Source organism: Panthera uncia, chromosome B1, assembly GCF_023721935.1.
Source record: "Panthera uncia isolate 11264 chromosome B1, Puncia_PCG_1.0, whole genome shotgun sequence".
Classification (NCBI taxonomy): domain Eukaryota; kingdom Metazoa; phylum Chordata; class Mammalia; order Carnivora; family Felidae; genus Panthera; species Panthera uncia.
Genome location: NC_064811.1, coordinates 197523080 through 197540438, shown reverse-complemented (window position 1 = coordinate 197540438; position 17359 = coordinate 197523080). Strand labels below are relative to the sequence as shown.

Genomic DNA, 17359 nt, shown 5'->3' with positions numbered 1-17359 from the left:
TGTCTCAGTCGGTTGACCGTCCGACTTCCGCTCAGGTCATGATCTCATGGGGCTGACAGCTCAGAGCCTGGAGCCTGTTCGGATTCTGTGTCTCCCTCTCTCTGCCGCTCACCTGCTCACGCTCTGTCTCTGTCTCTCTCAAAAATAAATAAACATTAAAAAAATTTTGAAAAAAAGTGGAACTTCCACAGAATATCTTCACTCCTTCCTTCTTGAGAAACCGCTCATTGAAAATGGGCTGGAGAGTTAAAAAAAAAAAAAAAAAGCCAAGGTGGAACCTGTCTTTCAGGAGGTAAGAGCTCAAATGTGCGAACACTGTGTCCCGTGAGCGATCGCCCAGAGATCACCGTCTCAAGTGAAGTACTCAAGACCTTGGTCCAAAGAAGGAGAAGAATCCGGGCACTTGTGTTTGGGGTGGCTGACCACGGACACTCAGAGCACAGCAGGTGAGCATCTCCATGGCATGGGGACTTCACAGCACAATCAGGGAGCCTGGAGTTGGTACAGGTTTTGCGGGGGCACCAGCGATAAACTTTACATTCAGGTAGAGATCCACACATGTCTTGGGCCCAAATTTCCCTAGTTAACTCGAGCCTTTAAAGTTGTGTGTGTATTTTTTCACGTAACCGCGGACATGCGATGCCCAACCCTTCCTGCCAACGCGAGTGTTCCCTGAAACGGACTTTTCTCTTGAGACGCATTTTCAAAATTTCCCATTACGCTCCACAGAAATTACCTCCATTAGGGGCGAGGCCTAAGGACACAAACGGCAGCACAAATGACCGCGAGGACGAGGGAGAGGGCAGCCGTCACCTACTTGAGAACTGAATGGAGAAGCCAGACTTGCTGATGAAGAAGTCGCTGTCGAACTGCAGGGTGAGCGAGCTGAAGGTACTGTGGATGTCCTCGGGGAGCATGGAGCCGCTCCACTCCTTCAGCAGGACGTCACTGTCCACGGGGCCGTCCCAGACCTTCAGGATGTCATGGGCCGTCTCGGTGTCGAACACGATGAAGTGCAGGCTGCGGGAGAGAGCACAGCTGGCACACTTACTCGGAAGAGGGCTTCCCGCTCCACGAGAACACCTGAGCACCACCGGGAATGCACGCGAGCTCATCTCGTCTGCCCACACCCCGGCGACACGGTGTCACCTGACAACGAGGCAGAGGGGACCGAGCCTCCTGGACGTGGACCCACTGGTGCACCGAGGATCCCTTCTGCCCCTGACGGACACACACCGCCAAGCTCTATGCAGAGCCGCGTGTTAAGGACGAAACAATGGAACGATTCCTTCTGAGACTGTCAGTTCTTTTCATAATTCAAAGCTTTCTCGGGCTCACAAATCAAAGGCGACTTCGACATCGCCTGGCTTTAAGCTAATCGAAGTCTGATCTTTCCATGGCTTCCGTGTGGTTCCTGAAACACCCCACTAGGTGGTAGCATCCGTGCCCAGAGAGACACCTGCAAAGGCCCTCTTTGAAGCACGGGGATGCTGTCCTTGGACCCGAACCATCTCACCTTACGCTGTTGGTTTCTATAAGTTTTATTTTCAGAAAAATGCATAATTTGAAATACCAACACAAAGGAAGAAATGTGTGACACCAACTCCCGTCTCGAGAACATTTTCATCTACTTCTATCAGATTTACAAACATCTCCCAGAGCAACGTAAAACATCTCTCCTCTAGAAAGCTCACTCTTCTGGGCAGGACTGTCGTCGGGACAAGCAAACAGCCCCGTGGAAGGGCTTAGCTAACGGACCAACACAAGTCACTAGTTCCTGACGGGGTTGGTCTCCAGTTTCTCCTTCAACGCGTGTTACACAAAATTGTCAGGGAGATAAAAATCCTAAGATGTCGACATAAAATAATTTTAACATGGAGAAAAGTACAGGCTGTAGCAGACCCTGTACCGCCTATCGTGCTGGGCTCCTCGGCTGCAGATCATCTGCAAAAATAAAATCTTACAGACACGGCCACACAACCCTCTCTTCCACGGACTCATCGGTCATTCTGCTCACTGCACACTTTAAAATGTGGATGGACTGTTCCCTAGTACATTTCCCCTTTCACATTTCCATCATTTCCATGTCCGCGTGCATACGTCTCCCCAGACAATCTCTAGTCCTGTTTTCTACATTGAACGCTTATGGCGTAAGAGAGGTCATTTTGGGGTGTATGTCCTGGTACCATTTTCAAGTTGCTTTTTACATTCAGTGTTACTTACATGAAAGTCCTTCACACCGAAAAATGTAGAGTTTTGTTCCTACACTGTAAAAGCATGGGTAAATGCTTATTTTTCTAGTCCTCTACTAAAGGATAGTTTGTTTTTACATTTTATTTTTGAGGTTTTCTGTGTGTGTGTGTTTACTTATTTTTGTGGAAGTATAGTCAACACACAGTGTCATATTAGTTGTATTCAACACAGCGATTTGACAAGTTTATGCGTTATGTCTTGCTCACCACAAGAGTATAGCCACATTCCCACATCTTATTTTTAAGTTTATTTTGTGTGTGAGAGAGAGAGAGAGAGAGAGAGAGAGAGAGAGAGAGAGAGAAAGAGGAGGGGAGGGGAAGAGAAAGAGGGAGAGAGAGAATCCCAAGCAGGCTCTGGACCGACAGCGCAGAGCCCGATGCAGGGCTTGAACTCAAGAACCATGAGGTCATGACCTGAGCTGAAATCAAGAGTCAGATGCTCAACTGATTGAGCCCCCCAGGCGCCCTGCCACATTCCCACCTCTTAATTATGGCAATGGTGCTCCAGCAAGCACCCCTGTGAACTCACCCAGGATCTTTCTAGGCTCAAACAGAATCTCCAAGCTGTTCTGCCCAGTGACCTGAGCACTGAGACTCACAGTAGTGGTCGCAGGCCTTCGTTCTGTCACGTGCTTACCAACACCCGATGTTATCAGACTCCAGTAGTTGTACAGATAGAACATCTGGTGCTTGAGGGATGCTATCCCGGGCGAATTGCATCCCCCGATGACTCACGAGGTAGAACGTGTTTTGTGTCTCTAACGCTTCCCTCCCTCCATACAGTTCAGCGGCTCAACAAGTGTCTACTGATCACCAGCTGTGTCCTGGCATTCTTCCTGGAATCTTGGACGCATCAGATGAGGAAACTTAGAAGAGCCACTCTCACGGAGCTGGTGAGGTGATAGGAGGGGCCAGGCCGGAGCCCCCACCCTTGACCCTTCATGCGAGTGAAGAAGACTGCCGGCCAGCGGCTGGTAAATGGAACCGGAGGAGGAAGAGAGCAAAGCAGAGTAAAGAGCACTGGGGCAGGAGGGAAGGGCTGAAGTACTAACAGGGTACCTAGGTGAGCCGCGTCACGGGGCCGGGCTTCAGCAGCGACTCAGAGGAGGCAGAGAGGTCGGTCATACCCCATGGGAGGGACGCGTGAAGCCAAGCAAACTGCAGGGAGGGTGTGCCCTCAGCCTTGGGGACATCCGGGCACTCCGTGTAACCAGAGCAGAGAGAGGGACTGAGAAGTGAAAGCTCAGGTGAGACAAACAGTGGGCAGGGGTGGCGTGGGGAGAGGGGGTCGGAACATTTAGTGCCTTGCAGCCTGTCCGTTGGGTGACACGCCAATGGGACATTTTCAGTGAAGCAACTATCTCTCCTAAGATTTAGAGCCTTTATTCTGCTTGCTGTGTGGACAGCAGAGTGTGGAGGAAAATGTCGAATCAAGAGTACTGGAGGCAAATGCATGCTGTCAGGGGAGCTGCAGTGGAGGCACTAAGAGGCTGTCAGACTCTGGAGACATTGTGAAGACAGAACCAGGATGGGATGAGGCACACGGGGGAGAGAGGAAGCAAGGTCACCCCAAGTTTCCTGGAAACCACAAAGGCTGGGGGGGGGGGTGCCATCCACAGAGTTGACAAAGAATAGGTGGGCGAGGTTTGTGGGGTGGGGAAGACCAGAGGACGGAGGGGCTTGGGGCGTGTAGGGTTCAAGGTGCCTAATGGGCACTGAGCGGAGACGGTAAGGAGACGGTTGTTCATATGAAGCGGGAGTTCCAAAAAAAGTAGCAAAAATAACAAATGTGTGGGTCTTCTGCAAATAAGTGGTTGTTATACCAAAGGACTAGATGATATTGTCAAGGGTCACAGGTGAATAAAGAGAACCATGGGCTATAAATTACTTGAAAACACGTTTTCCCACTTTTGTAACATGCTATCTCTTTTGTTACTGCTTATGTATTAGGTCATAATATTTATATTATATTATATTATATTATATTATATTATATTATTATATTTTTGCTGAAAAATTTTGTCACAACCCTTCATTTTAAGAAAAATCTGCTGTTTACTATGGTAGGAGGATTTCTGTTTATCCTGTTATGTTGTTGATCATGAAATATATTAAATTATTTTTTCTACGCCTATTTACAAGACCATAGAGTTATTTTTTCTTTTTAAATATTTCTAATGTCTATTTATTTTTGAGACAGAGAGAGACACAGCATGAGCCAGGGAGGGGCAGAGAGAGAGGGAGACACAGAATCCGAAGCAGGCTCCAGGCTCCGAGCCGTCAGCACAGAGCCCAACACGGGGCTCGAACCCATGAACTGTGAGATCATGACCTGAGCCAAAGTCAGATGCTCAACCAACTGATCCATCCAGGTGCCCCTATTTTTTTTAATTTTTAAAATGGAAGGTGTGTTTTCTTACTGAAGGGGAGCAGAATCTGCCAACCCCAAATATGTCCTGTTGGAATACTGGTTATTTTGAATTAAAGTTACTTAAGAAACAGCTGGTGCAAGAGGGACTGTGTGACCCGCCTTGTCCTCCTGAAAGTATGAGATTAATCTCCGCTGTGAAAAGTACCCTCTGAACCAGAAAGACATCCTTGCCACCAGAGAGACAGGTCGAGGGCGGAGAAGGCTGTGCAAGCAAACCTCGTGACTTCCTCTCTAATCTACCACTCCAAACCCAAACATCTTTGTCTCGTCAATTCTTCACAAATTTATGGTCTCCTTGTCTAAAAGCTATAAAAGCATGCCTGCTCTGGTCAGTGCTCTGAGTCTTATATTTCCAGTGGGGTTTCTGTACATGTGAATTAAATTTGTTTGGTTTCTTTTTTTCTTCTTCTGTTAGTTTATCTCACATCAGGTTAATTATCAGACCAGCCCAAGAGGTTACAAAAGAAAAAGGGAGGAGTTTTCCTCTCCTATGTGACTTTTTTGCCATACATTTCTTTTTCTATCCCATTTTGGTCTGGATATGGGGTAAAAATATGTTATTCTGTGTACATGCATTGACAGTTTGTTCCTAGTATGTGACCATGCTTCTGTTTCACACTTACTTGAACAAAATTTTCAGGTTCTACTTAAAGGTTGAAGATCTTTTTAAAATAAGTCTAATAAGTCCATGGTCAAATTGATAAGCTTCCTAACTTGTTATCTATTGAACCTATGAATCATAAAGATGTATAAGAAGACATTTCCAATGTCTCCCTACAATTCAGTCGTGTCTATATTAAATTATGTTCTTAAGCTGAACAAAAGTTCCTGACTGTCATATATTCCTGGTGAATATATGCCCCTAAACAAAGTATAGTACTATTTTGTGTGTCAGTAATTGCATAACAGGTACCTGTGGTAAGGAATGATAGTTTGATTATAGGATTCCAGGTTGATGGTTATTTTCCTTTAGTTTTTCAAAGATCTCCTTCTTTCAGTCTGTGTTAAGATGCCTTTTATCAAGCTAATAACATATGTGTTTCTTTCTTTGGCTGTTTGTTAGATCTCCCTGCCTTTGGCATGCTTCAGTCTTACTAGAACGTGTCTAGGTGTTCAGTGATTTTCACTAAAGCTACTCAGGACACACTAGGCTTAATAAGTGCAAAATTCATATTGTCAATCAGTTCCAGCAGTTAAGGTGATGTAAAGAATTACTACTTATTGTAACTATCACTGTAGATTTACTTTTATACAGTGTGCTTGTCATACTTTTTGATAAAAATACAAATTAATGAAGGAAAGATGAAAAGTGAAGAAACTAATTTAAGAAATTACTATGTGTAAGTCTATGGCAATACGCTTTAAACTATGCATGAAATTGTTTTCTAGAAAATGTAGATGATCAAAATTGGCTCTGGGAGCTCAATATAGACAAACATACAGACATACAAACATATAGACAAAATTGAAAACAGGATAAATGGTCTAACAACAAAGGAATTAAAAGTTCAGTAAATAGTGATATATATAGCCAGAAGTCCATAGAGTACAGCTAAGTGAAAAAAAAAAAGTAGAAAACACTATTATTTTTATTTACCTTGCATAAGTAATTTTATTTACAAATTCAAATAATTTTCCTATAGATTCTGGGGGAATTTCATAACTTCAGATGGTAAAATTTAATATTTGTTATTTTTTTTTCATTATGGAGACTTTTTTTTTTTTTTCAACGTTTTTTTTTAATTTATTTTTGGGACAGAGAGAGACAGAGCATGAACGGGGGAGGGGCAGAGAGAGAGGGAGACACAGAATCGGAAACAGGCTCCAGGCTCCGAGCCATCAGCCCAGAGCCTGACGCGGGGCTCGAACTCACGGACCGCGAGATCGTGACCTGGCTGAAGTCGGACGCCCAACCGACTGCGCCACCCAGGCGCCCCTGGAGACTTTTTTCTATGATTAAAATGTATTTACTGAAGTAAAGAACAATTAAGAATTTAGTCCCTGAGACAGGGAACAGAACACTGAAGCAAACTATCACTACTTCTAATTAACATTATTCTAGGGATTGTAGCCCCTGGAATAAGATAAGCAAAAGGCATAAGATTTGGAAAAAATGAAGATAAACTCTTACTAATGTAGATAGCATGATTGTATGCCTAGAGAAAATTTGAAAACCTACAAACTCTTAGAATAAGAAGTTTACATAGGATAAATATAAAAATATAATTCATTTCCATATAGTAGCCACAAATACAACACGACATAAGAATACTATTATCATTCATAAAAAAAGCATCTTGTAGGTAGGAACAATTCCAACAAAAGATGTGAAAAACCTCCACACAGAAAACTGAAAAGCATTGTCGAAACAAGTAATATAAGATCTAAATAAATATCCCAAACACTGTGTTAGGGATCAGAAAATTCAGCACTGTAAATGATATCAGGTTTCCCCAAATTCTATTGATATGATGTGATTCCAGTCAAAATCCTAGAAACTTCTTTTGTGGAAAGTAACAAGTATTTCTATAATGAATATGGAAATGCAAAGAGTCAAGAACAGTGAGAGCAATCTATATTACCAAGAGCAAAGCTGGAGGACTATAGCACCAGATATTAAGACTTATTATAAAATAATTAAATAATTAAGATGGGAAAGTATGACACTGGTTAGACAAATAGAGCCAGGGGATGCAATAAAGTTTGGAAACAGACCCACATGTCTATGATGGCCTGGTGTATGATAAAGATCGCATTATATACTTCAATGAAGAAAGACTGACTTCAACAAATGGCCAATTGAATTTCACTAACTGCAACAGCAAAAACAACAAAATACCTGAATATTCCTCACACTGTACACAAAAATCAATTCCAGATGAAATGGAGATACAAATGTGCAGGTAAAATAAGTCTTCTGCAAGAAAACTCAACACAATATTTATATAACTTTGGGAAGGCAGGACTTCCTAATCTGGACCCCTAAATATTAATAACTCTAAAAAAAAAACAATTTGATATAACACAATGTAAATAATGGTAAGAAAACCACTAACCATAAAAGAAAAATGAGTCAAAATAAATTTGACTCATTGATATTAAATCCATATTTATCAAAAGACATTCTTATGAGATTAAAAGACTGAAGAATATTAGAGCAATTGTTAAACATATAATTAACAACATATTGCATTTTATATATATATATATATATGTATATATATATATATATATATAAACTATATACACATCGAAAAGTAAAAGATAGGCAACCTGGTACACAAAAAAAAATGGGCAAAAGACTTCAACTGGCAATTTATAAAAAGAGGATATTCAAAAGGCCAATAAACATAAAAATTTGATGTTTATAAAAATAAACATATATAAAAGCATGTTGTCCTCGATGAATCATCAGGAAAATGCAAATTTAAACTACTACACACTCACTGGCATGGCTAAAATGAAAAAGTCAGGGCACCTGGGGCTCAGTTGGTTAAGTGTCCAACTCTTGATTTTGGCTCAGGTCATGATCTCACAGTTCATGAGATCAAGCCCCACATCCAGCTTTGTGCTGACAGCACAGAGCCTGCTTGGGATTCTCTCTCTCTGTCCCTACCCTGCTCATGTGCTCTCTCACTCTTTCTCTCTCTTTCAAACTAAATAAATAAATTAAAAAAAAAAAAAAAAAAAAAAAGAGCGGCGCCTAGGTGGCTCAGTTGGTTAATCCTCTGACTCTTGGTTTTGGCCTTGGTCATGATCTCACGGTTTGTGAGTTGGAGCCCCACATTGGGCTCTGCACCGACAGCACAGAGCCTTCTTGGGATTCTCTCTGTCCCTTTTTCTATGCCCCTCCCCCCACTCACACTGTCTCTGTCTATGTCAAAATGAATGCATGAATGAGAAAGAAAGAAAGAGAGAGAGAGAGAGAGGGAGAGAGAGAGGGAGAGAGAGAGGGAGAGAGAGGGAGAGAAAGAAAGAAAGAAAGAAAGAAAAGAAAGAGAAAAGAAAGAACAAAAGAAAGAAAGAAAGGAAAGGAAAAAGAGAAAGAAAGAAAATGACAGTCAATGCCAAGTGTATTTGGAAGGTGGAAACCTGGACATCTTAACTAAGTGGTGATGGGAGTAAGACAGGGATATGATCACTTAGGGAGATCATTTGGCAGAATCTACCAAGGCTGAGTGCAGGACTCACCATTATTCAGAAATTCTAGTGCTTAGCTATGCATCCAAGAGAAAAACATATGTGTATTCACCAAATAATACATGAAGGCATATTCAATATGGTACCTCACACCAGATAAAAACAATCCACACATCCATCAATACCCAGAACGAATAAATAAATTATGGTATATCCATGCAATGGAATAATCTAGCTCTATCAGTGGGAGGGAAAGGTTGCAGAAATGAAGATGTAACACCAATCTCACTGTATAATTCCACTTTATATAATTGTTCCAATTAGGCAAAGCTCATCTTAAAGCAGGATAGTGATTATCCTTGAGAATGAGTGATTCAAATGGAGCTCAAAGGGCACATGTTGTATCTTGATGATCCTGTATTTCTGGTTTCTTATCTGGCTGCTGATTACGTGGGGGGTTATTTCATGAACAAGCCACATACTGACTGACAGTTGGTGCAGGTTCAGGCGTACATGTTACATGTTCGTGAGAAGCTTCCACACACACGCAAACAACCAATGCAGCTTGGTGCTGTGAGTTTTGCCAGTTTGAAAACTGTCTCATGACTGACAAAAAACACGATAAAACAAAATGTAAACACAGAAACTTAACAGCCATTTAAAATAAAAGAAATACGAAACGTCAATACGCCAGACTCTATACAACTACGTAGGGAACATTTAAAAATGAAAGAAAAGGGGCGCCTGGGTGGCTCAGTCGGTTAAGCATCCGACTTCGGCTCAGGTCATGATCTCACGGTCCGTGGGTTCGAGCCCCACATCGGGCTCTGTGCTGACAGCTCAGAGCCTGGAGTCTGTTTCAGATTCTGTGTCTCCTTCTCTCTGTGACCCTCCCCCATTCATGCTCTGTCTCTCTCTGTCTCAAAAATAAATAAACGTTAAAAAAAAATTAAAAAAAAATCAATAAAATAAAAAAATAAAAATGAAAGAAAATAGAGTATCATCCTAAAGCTCCCATTCCTTTCAGACACAGGCCCGTGAGGAAACAAAACCCATACACACTACAAGGCCACATCACAAGCTCCAACAGGTACGCATAAAGCTTCAGGTCGATACAGAGGGACATGTGTCCAATTCTGCCTCAAGATGTCTAGGAGGGGTCTTGTAAGACAGAAAAAAAGAAGGGAATTCAAGTACAAGCAAAGGACAAAATTAGTAAACAAATACAAAAAGATGTCAAAAACGTCAAAAAATAAAAGCAACAAATAAACACAAGAAACAAAATGTTGTAGAGACAGTTTCTCTTCCCGCCAGACTGACAAAGATTAAGACTTTATTTGGTTTCAGTGAAATTGTGGAGACCCTCCCTTTTCATACACTGGTGGAGGCCATAACTATTCTTTTTAAAAGCAATTTCATTAACGGCCCTAAAAACGTAAATGTGCATACACAGCATGGCTGATCACAGTGACAAACCGAAAACCACCCACGTGTCCCGACAGGGTATGGTTTAAGTAAACGATGGTACAATCAGGCAACGGACTGTTATGCGGTGACTAGACGGGATGAGGTGGAATTGTGAGAAAGGACCTAAAACGCTGACTATGTTTATTAACGGAGAAGAAAATGCTCAGAATAAAATTACGGCGTGATACTATTTGTGTAAAAGTAATTCAATAAATAGATAAATGAATAAATAAAAGTGTATAGATTTGTGTTTGCATGGTGAAATTCTAGAAATACGTAACAATTTTTTAGTAGTCATCTTTCACATCGAGGATGACAGCCAACTAGTTTTCAGCCTTTTTATTTTTCTGCAACACTTTTCCAGTGTTTCAAAAATAAGTGAAAATAGATACTTTGAATTGCATGCCAGTGAGCTTGAATTTATTCTGCACATAATAAGCAGACCAAAAATCATTTTCTGAAGTGGGAAAGTGAAATGATCATTTCTGCTTTCTAGAAACGTTTGTATTAAGACCTATAAAAATGTGGGGGTGCCTGAGTGGCTCAGCTGGCTGAGTGCCTGACTCCTGACTCTGGCTCGGGTCCTAATCTCATGGTCGTGAAATGGAGCTGAACCCCACATGGGGCTCTGGGCTGGGAGTGGGGCCTACTTAAGATTCCCTCTCGCCCCCCCCCCCTGCTCCTCCCCAGCTCACAAGCCTTCTCTCAAGAGACAAAAACAACACAAAACAAAAAGGCATGTAAAAATGTTTCCACAATTTGACCCAACAAAGATTTTCCTAGAAATGTATTCTAAGGTATTAATTGTAAATATAAGCAAAAGTTTACTTGCAGTACTATTTTCCATATGATTATGTATAATATCAAAAATTAGAAATAACATAAATTACTAACAAGAGACAATATTTAACCACAGCCACTCACACTGCAGAATAGACACAGGTACACGTAACATGCATGTAAGACACGTCAACATGCTCATAATCACGTCTGCTAGAGGTATAATGTGTGTTCTTTTTTACATTTTTCAAAATGTCTATATATGCCTTCATTTTTGGTCATATCAAACCAATGTTTTTAATAAAGAAAATAAACCACCTTCCCTAAAATGTCCCATGGGAACAACGGACTAGAGAAAGCCCTCCCAGGATGGTCAGTTAACAGGTCTCAGGAATGAAAAGGGTCTGAACAGGAGAGTGGTGGCCACGGTGGGTGCGTGAGTACTACCTGGGAGCTTCAGTCACGGCATTAGTGAGATTTGAGGATCGTGTGAGTGTGGGCAGGAGGGAAGCTTAGCGTACGAAGAGTTTTGCCTTCCACCCGTGGATACACGCTTATGACATTCACGCAGATAGACGCTCAGATGGATGGTAGCTGTGGGATCGAAAGGCTGAATTCAAAGAAGAAAATGGGTTATTTTTAGATGGGATAATAAGAATGAAATTTTTGTTGAGGAGTTGACATTGCAACTGGGTCCTAACAGATGGGAAGGATCTGGAGACGAGGCAAGAAGGAGTAATTGGGGAGAACGGAGGTCAGGAGACAGAGCTGGTGTAGCACAGCTGGGATTAGGGACTAACACATCTATTCGTAGTTGGAGACAAATCTGTGAAGGCACAGTGAGGCAAATCAAAGGCGGCATTACAGCTCTTGTTAAGGAGCTTATGCTTGCTGATCAGCGATGGGAGTGTTGCAGAGACTGGGGAGGGGAGAGCACAGATTTGGAAAGGTCAGCTGGGAGAAGATTAGAATAAGGAAGGTGATGAGCATGCTAAGTAAGGACCTGGAAGAGTAAGATAAGAAGAAAGGAAGATGAACAAACGGAGAGCTGACAAGGCTTTGGTGCATCTGCACTGAGTTTCTTCTAAGTGCTTATAATGAGGAAATTTAACGTAATTACCAAAGGCATGCTGTGAGACGTAGACCGGCATCTTGGACTTCCTCTTTGGGGAAATGCTGGAGACTGAGGAAGGAGAAATAAGGAAGAGCGGAAGATAATCCTGATAATTAAAATCCCCAACCACTTGGAGGAAGGTGGATGTTAACAGAACTAGGGGATGCAGAAGTAGAAGCAGGACCGGGGGGAATGACAACAGCAATGACACAAGTTGATGTATTTGCAGTACATCTCCGGGGGTCTCGGTGTCTACGAAACAGGGTGATGCCCGTGTTTCCACTGCCAACTACTTCTCCTATATCTCCATCTAGCTTGGATTCCAATTTCACTTCGCATGTTACCACTTTTCATTTTTTTCTCTACTTCTGTCTTTGTTGGCCAATGCCCTTTTTCATGATGTCCATGCAGAACGTCAAGTGGGTTTATCGAGGAAACGAGGCAGCAACGCAACATGCCCTGTGCACGAACTTGGTAGCAGATGCACATGCTCAACTACTCGAGGACTTGGAAAGAAGACATGGTCACTCGGCGATGGCGGTGTGCCTCCATTATTTGTGTAGTGACATGGGGACTGAACGGTGAAAATGCAAGTCTGTTCTTTATGCAACTGTTCAGCCCGTCCACAAGTTTCTGCGGAGATTCCGGCCGCGTGGTTGGAGGAGGGCTGTTAAATAAAGATTAATAACCGAAACTGCGCTTGTGAGGATCCCACAAAGTGAGGAGTGCCGCGGCTGTCCCGCCTCTCTCTTACTGGCTCCTCAGTGGCTGGGGAGGTACGCTAAACCCCGTGGCTGTCCCCATGGCTCCAGGCTAAGGACCGGAAGCCAGGCCAGACACGGCGGACTTGTCAGTACTAATGGTCTCTTTCCTCATTTTGATGGCTGAAGTTCTCGTGGCTGGCGAATTCCTCACACTGTCTACAACAGAGAAGTATAATCTGTGGTCTAAATAGGAAAGGAGAAACCTCAGATGTGTTGATTCCTGGCCCCATGCTCAGCTGTTAGGTCCTCAAAAGGCTTCCAACTCAGGTTCCCGGCACATTGGCTAAGGCTCAACACTGAGACCGGACAGACTTGTCTCATGAGTGGAGGTTACTGGCCCACCACTTTCCTCTTGACTCTATTCCTTATGGGGATTTTGAAGTCTGATCAAAAATAAATTAGAATATCCCTACAATTCCAAGCCAGACCTCACTGTACTCTATCACACGGGATAGCCAAGAAACAAGTCCAGGGCACATCAGGTTGAGGTGAGGTCCAGCAACCCCTATTTCACTTTCTGTAAAAGTCTGGATAGGGACAGTTTTGACAAGCGTGGTAAATTTTTGATACGCCTCTGATGTTTCTAATCCTGCCCGAGCTTCTCCAAAAGAATTCCCCTTAACCATACCTCCCAATGTAATTTCCTGCGAACGACTAGGCACAGAAATACCTTCAAAGTGAGTTTTCTAGACAATTACACTTGCAGAAAAGCAATTAATACCAACGAACAATATACACGTCTTTATGTAAAATGTGGCCTTCGATGCTGCTTGCTGAAGATGGTTATAGTGCTGTTATCTTTATTATATAAATTACAGCTGTGTTCAGCAATATACACAGAGTCTCTTAGAGAAATGTTTACATGAAGCACTAAATGTGGCTACATGTACTACAATGTCTTGTGATTAGACTTTTAATTAAATTCAGCTCAGGTAACTGCTTTATAGAATATATGTTAAAATTACAAACCTCTTCCAGACCCGGGTGCCCTATAACAATAACCATTCAGGGGTCATCTATTGCCTTGAGCAAAAAGCTATGCAACATGCAATCAGAAATTGCTCGGGGCTTCAGTGAAATCAAAATGGGTCCAACAATAATTGGCCCTGAAGTGTGTGGAAACCATTTTTTAAATAATTTCTGGGATCCTGTTATTTATTCATTCTTTGAGAGTAAAAACATTTACATTAAATAAATCAGAGTCTGAATGTGTAATAATGAATTCCATTTATATGAAGAATTTTTTAAATACTTAAATTAATCCCTGAACTCATGTTTATATGACTGATGCATTCTTCATTATCAAATAAACAGTTCAGTTAATACTGGCTAAGTTACCAGTGGAATAACTAAGGCTTAGACACTAGCCAACAAATATCAAAGCTAAAACTGGACCCTATCTTTCTGAGTAGTAGTACCATTTAAAGCCTAAAATTGTACATCATGTTCTTTTAATTATGTTTGTTTTCCAAAGTGCCACACCAAAATCAATATATTTTCTTAACGAAGAGGAATCACCAGAAACATCTTGAGACGAAGCTGAACATTGATTGAGCAAATTAATTATAAATACTGATGCTTCCTTCTTGATTTCCTTATTAGGAAGGACTTTATGGCTTAAATCAAAAAGATCTGTTTACAAATTTGCTAAAGTAAACTCTCATAGTTGAAAGACATGGAAGGGAATGACAACATCCCCAGAACAACAAATTAGCGTATTCAATGTCTTTTTTTCTAGAATCCTAATGGTTAAACATCAGAGCCCAGTCCATGATATAAAAGTTCTACAGTTGTTATTACTTCAACTCATTCTTTATTACTTTCTTTTCTCTTTTCTTATTAAAATGTTAATGAAGTATTAGATTCACCTGCCAAGAATGAATTCATCCTCTGGTTTGCATTTAGGAGAACAATGCTTATTTTAATTCTTAGGAAACAAATCACAAAGGAACTTGTAAGAGATACAGAAATTTGAAATCTTCCTAAAAGAAAATATATCCTGTTTATGTCAAGTTATTTTGGGAATCATAAAATATCCTTAGAATTTTTCAAAATAAAAACTAGTATAATGGCTTTTATAATACTCAGGTCAAGCATTCAGGAGTTAAAGGTTAAGAAATAATATTTAGTTTTATTTACTTCAGTGGAAAAGTGCATTGATTTCCATAAAGAATTACAGATTCTTACATTGTTACTCTAATATATCTTATTTTTGTCGCAGTAGATCAATAATTATCTAATAAACCACTTATCTTAATCAAGGTCACAAGTTAATTTTGACATCATTTATTATAAACTGACATCTTGCATTATGTATGTGATTGACATGCCTTCTCTTGCTCCTCTTAAGTAATGAGAATTATTTTTTGTTAGGCTTTGAAAGTGGTAATAGTCTGTGCCATGTTAGTTTAAGATGGCAAGATATTTGGGGTGCCTGGGTGGCTCAGTCGGTTAAGCGTCCGACCCTTGGTTTCGGCTCAGGTCATGATCTCACGGTTCCTGAGATCGAGCCCCACATCTGGCTCTGCACTGACAGCAGCTAGCCTGTTTGGGATTCTCTCTCATGTCCTTTCTCTCTCCTTCCTTCTCTTTCTGCCCCTCCACCACTCTCACTCTCTCTCTCTCTAAAAATAAATAAACTTCAAAAATTATTTTTTAAAAAGACGGCAACATGTTCGTGTCACAGTGTGAAAGAGAGCTGTGGGTTTCAGAGGATGGATGTCCGATGAAGGGAACGGAGCATCACAGGATACAATATGCATCTCCCCTCGGCTTTCATTCCCGTTTACTGTCACTAAGTTATAAAATTGCAGCATGATGGGTCTATGTCTGTTTTACATACATTACTAAGTCTGCTAGGGTGCCTTTTATGAATAAGGACAAAAAAAATCAGTGCTTTATGAATGCTTCTGTCCATTCACTAGCCCCATAAAGAACTTTCTGTGTTTGATCTCCCACTTGATTCAACTTCATACATTTGAAGAAGGAGCTGAATTGGCCACTCAGTCTCTCGTGGTCTTCCTGGTGCACAAGGCAGTGAATGGACTGGACGTCTGTGGATTAGGACTGTTAGGGGTGGGGCAGAATTGTTCATCTTTTTTTTTGTTAATTTTTGTCAACTTTATTTATTTTGAGAGAGACAGAGACAGTGAGAGTCGGGGAGGGGCAGAGAAAGGAGACAGAGAATTCCAAGCAGGCTCTGCACTGTCAGCACAGAGGAGCCCGAAACGGGGCTTGAACCCACGAAACCGTGAAATCGTGACTCGAGTTGAAACCAAGAGTCGGATGTTTAACACACGGAGCCACCCAGGCGCCCCAGGGTGGGGCAAAATTTTTAGACAGTAAATTGTGTACAGAGATTTCAGAAGAACTACAATGAAAGGGAAAAAAAAAAAATAAACACACAGTAAAATGATTCTACAAAGCACTGCAAAGGACTGTGTTCTCTTCTTGTTCATGAGAACTATAATCAAGAAACAACTTATTTTGAAATTACTTTGTGATTTACGTGCTGTGGTTTCTGACATGGCCTTCTGACCAGAACATGGAACACTTGCTTTGCAAAGATTACTTTTTGTTGGTTTACTTATCCGTATAAAAAGATTACCACAATAACCAAGACCCATCAATTAAAATAGAGTATTTTCTTTTAAAATGTTTGCACAATTTTCTGTGATTTTTTTCAAGTAGGCTCCATGTGTACGTAGTGCAGAGCCGAACACGGGACTCCACTCACAACGCTGAGATCGAAACCTGAGCCAAGCTCAAGAGTTGAGCTTAACCGTCTGAGACACCCAGGTACCCCAATTTTCAGTGATTTGTAAATATTTTCATTTCTATGTGTAACTTTAGATTGAAATGCTTTCCTGGTTTACCTCAAACTTAACTTCGGTATATGGCAAATGACCACATATTCTCCCCAACCCTGTATGCAAGCCCCTTTTCAATATGACTTTGCTTTTCTTTCCGTTAAGGGCTGGAGTGTATTTCTTCAAACTTTATCTTGCTCATGAGCTTTGCTTTGACATATGGCATGTTAGCAAATGTTACGCAAGGCGAAGTTTGAAAAGCGTGCCCTCTCTTGCTGCCGGGAAAGTTCCATCGTGATTAGTTTACTGAAGAAACAGCAGTCTGGTATCGAGAGGCCCCAGCCTTCCGACACGTCCAGGTGAGATGTGCACACCTGAGTGACACTATCCTGGACCACCCTGCCAAACGTGCCCCGCCCAGGACTGCCCAGGCAACCCACAAAGTCAAGGGCAGATAAATCACTGTTTTACGCAACTGAACTTTGGTGGCCAGTTTGTTATGCGGCAAAAGCTAACTGATACCTTTACTTCCTTTTTCTCTTTTTTGTAGATGGCTTAACACAAGTTCTTAAAGGAACACCAAAGTAAGCGTGTGAGCCAAC

At 41.6% G+C, this 17359-nt stretch overlaps 1 protein-coding gene across 1 annotated transcript in view; it reads right to left on the bottom strand.

Moving 5' to 3' along the window:
* CSMD1 (CUB and Sushi multiple domains 1) overlaps window positions 1-17359 on the bottom strand; it is a 1037384-nt gene that overhangs the window by 296761 nt on the left and 723264 nt on the right. The window contains exon 24 of the mRNA XM_049630105.1: window positions 818-1020. Within this exon, the coding sequence (XP_049486062.1) occupies window positions 818-1020 (203 nt within the window). The remainder of the gene's footprint in view (window positions 1-817; window positions 1021-17359) is intronic.